This window comes from Buceros rhinoceros, unplaced genomic scaffold (genome assembly GCF_000710305.1).
Source record: "Buceros rhinoceros silvestris isolate BGI_N320 unplaced genomic scaffold, ASM71030v1 scaffold14484, whole genome shotgun sequence".
NCBI classification, from domain to species: domain Eukaryota; kingdom Metazoa; phylum Chordata; class Aves; order Bucerotiformes; family Bucerotidae; genus Buceros; species Buceros rhinoceros.
The window spans coordinates 89,653-90,212 of NW_010406613.1; the positions used below are offsets into that span (position 1 = coordinate 89,653).

Here is a 560-nt window from a genome sequence, read left to right on the forward strand (position 1 = left end):
CCCCACCACCCCCAGCCATGCCGCTGAACCTCAGCGGACAGCTTCGGAGAGCACGAAGGTAGCCAAAGAGCAAGCCCCGCTTGAAGACACGAGGTCTGGAGATGAGCACAGTACCTCTGTGGTTACAGCCCCTGTCAAGATCACACTCACAGAGATAGAAAGTGCTGGAGAAGCTGTCAGCAAAGAGTCGAGCCTGACTCAGCTGGAGACCGGCCTGAAGCCGAGCCATGAGGTGGTACCAACGGTGACGGTGTCAGAGCCAGAAGACGACAGCCCAGGCTCTGTCACACCACCATCCTCTGGCACAGGTAATGCTGGTGCACAGCCCTGTTTTTTGTTTTGTTTTGTTTTTTTTTTTATTCAGAGAGTGGTTGCAGTTGCAGAACTGCATGATGGAGAATTACTGTGGGTTTGTGGGGTGGGTCTGAGGAGGTGGGGAGAAGCTGTCAGCAAAGAGTCGAGCCTGACTCAGCTGGAGACCGGCCTGAAGCCGAGCCATGAGGTGGTACCAACGGTGACGGTGTCAGAGCCAGAAGACGACAGCCCAGGCTCTGTCACAC

At 55.7% G+C, this 560-nt stretch overlaps 1 protein-coding gene across 1 annotated transcript in view; it reads left to right on the plus strand.

Annotated features, from left to right (window-relative positions):
* The window catches only part of LOC104491722 (reticulon-1-like), a gene marked incomplete at its 3' end in the record, with an annotated part of 65,091 nt that extends 64,774 nt beyond the window's left edge, over positions 1 to 317 (plus strand). Inside the window, exon 4 of the mRNA XM_010134187.1 lies at positions 16 to 317. Within this exon, the coding sequence (XP_010132489.1) occupies positions 16 to 317 (302 nt within the window). The remainder of the gene's footprint in view (positions 1 to 15) is intronic.
* Positions 318 to 560: the final 243 nt, after the last annotated feature.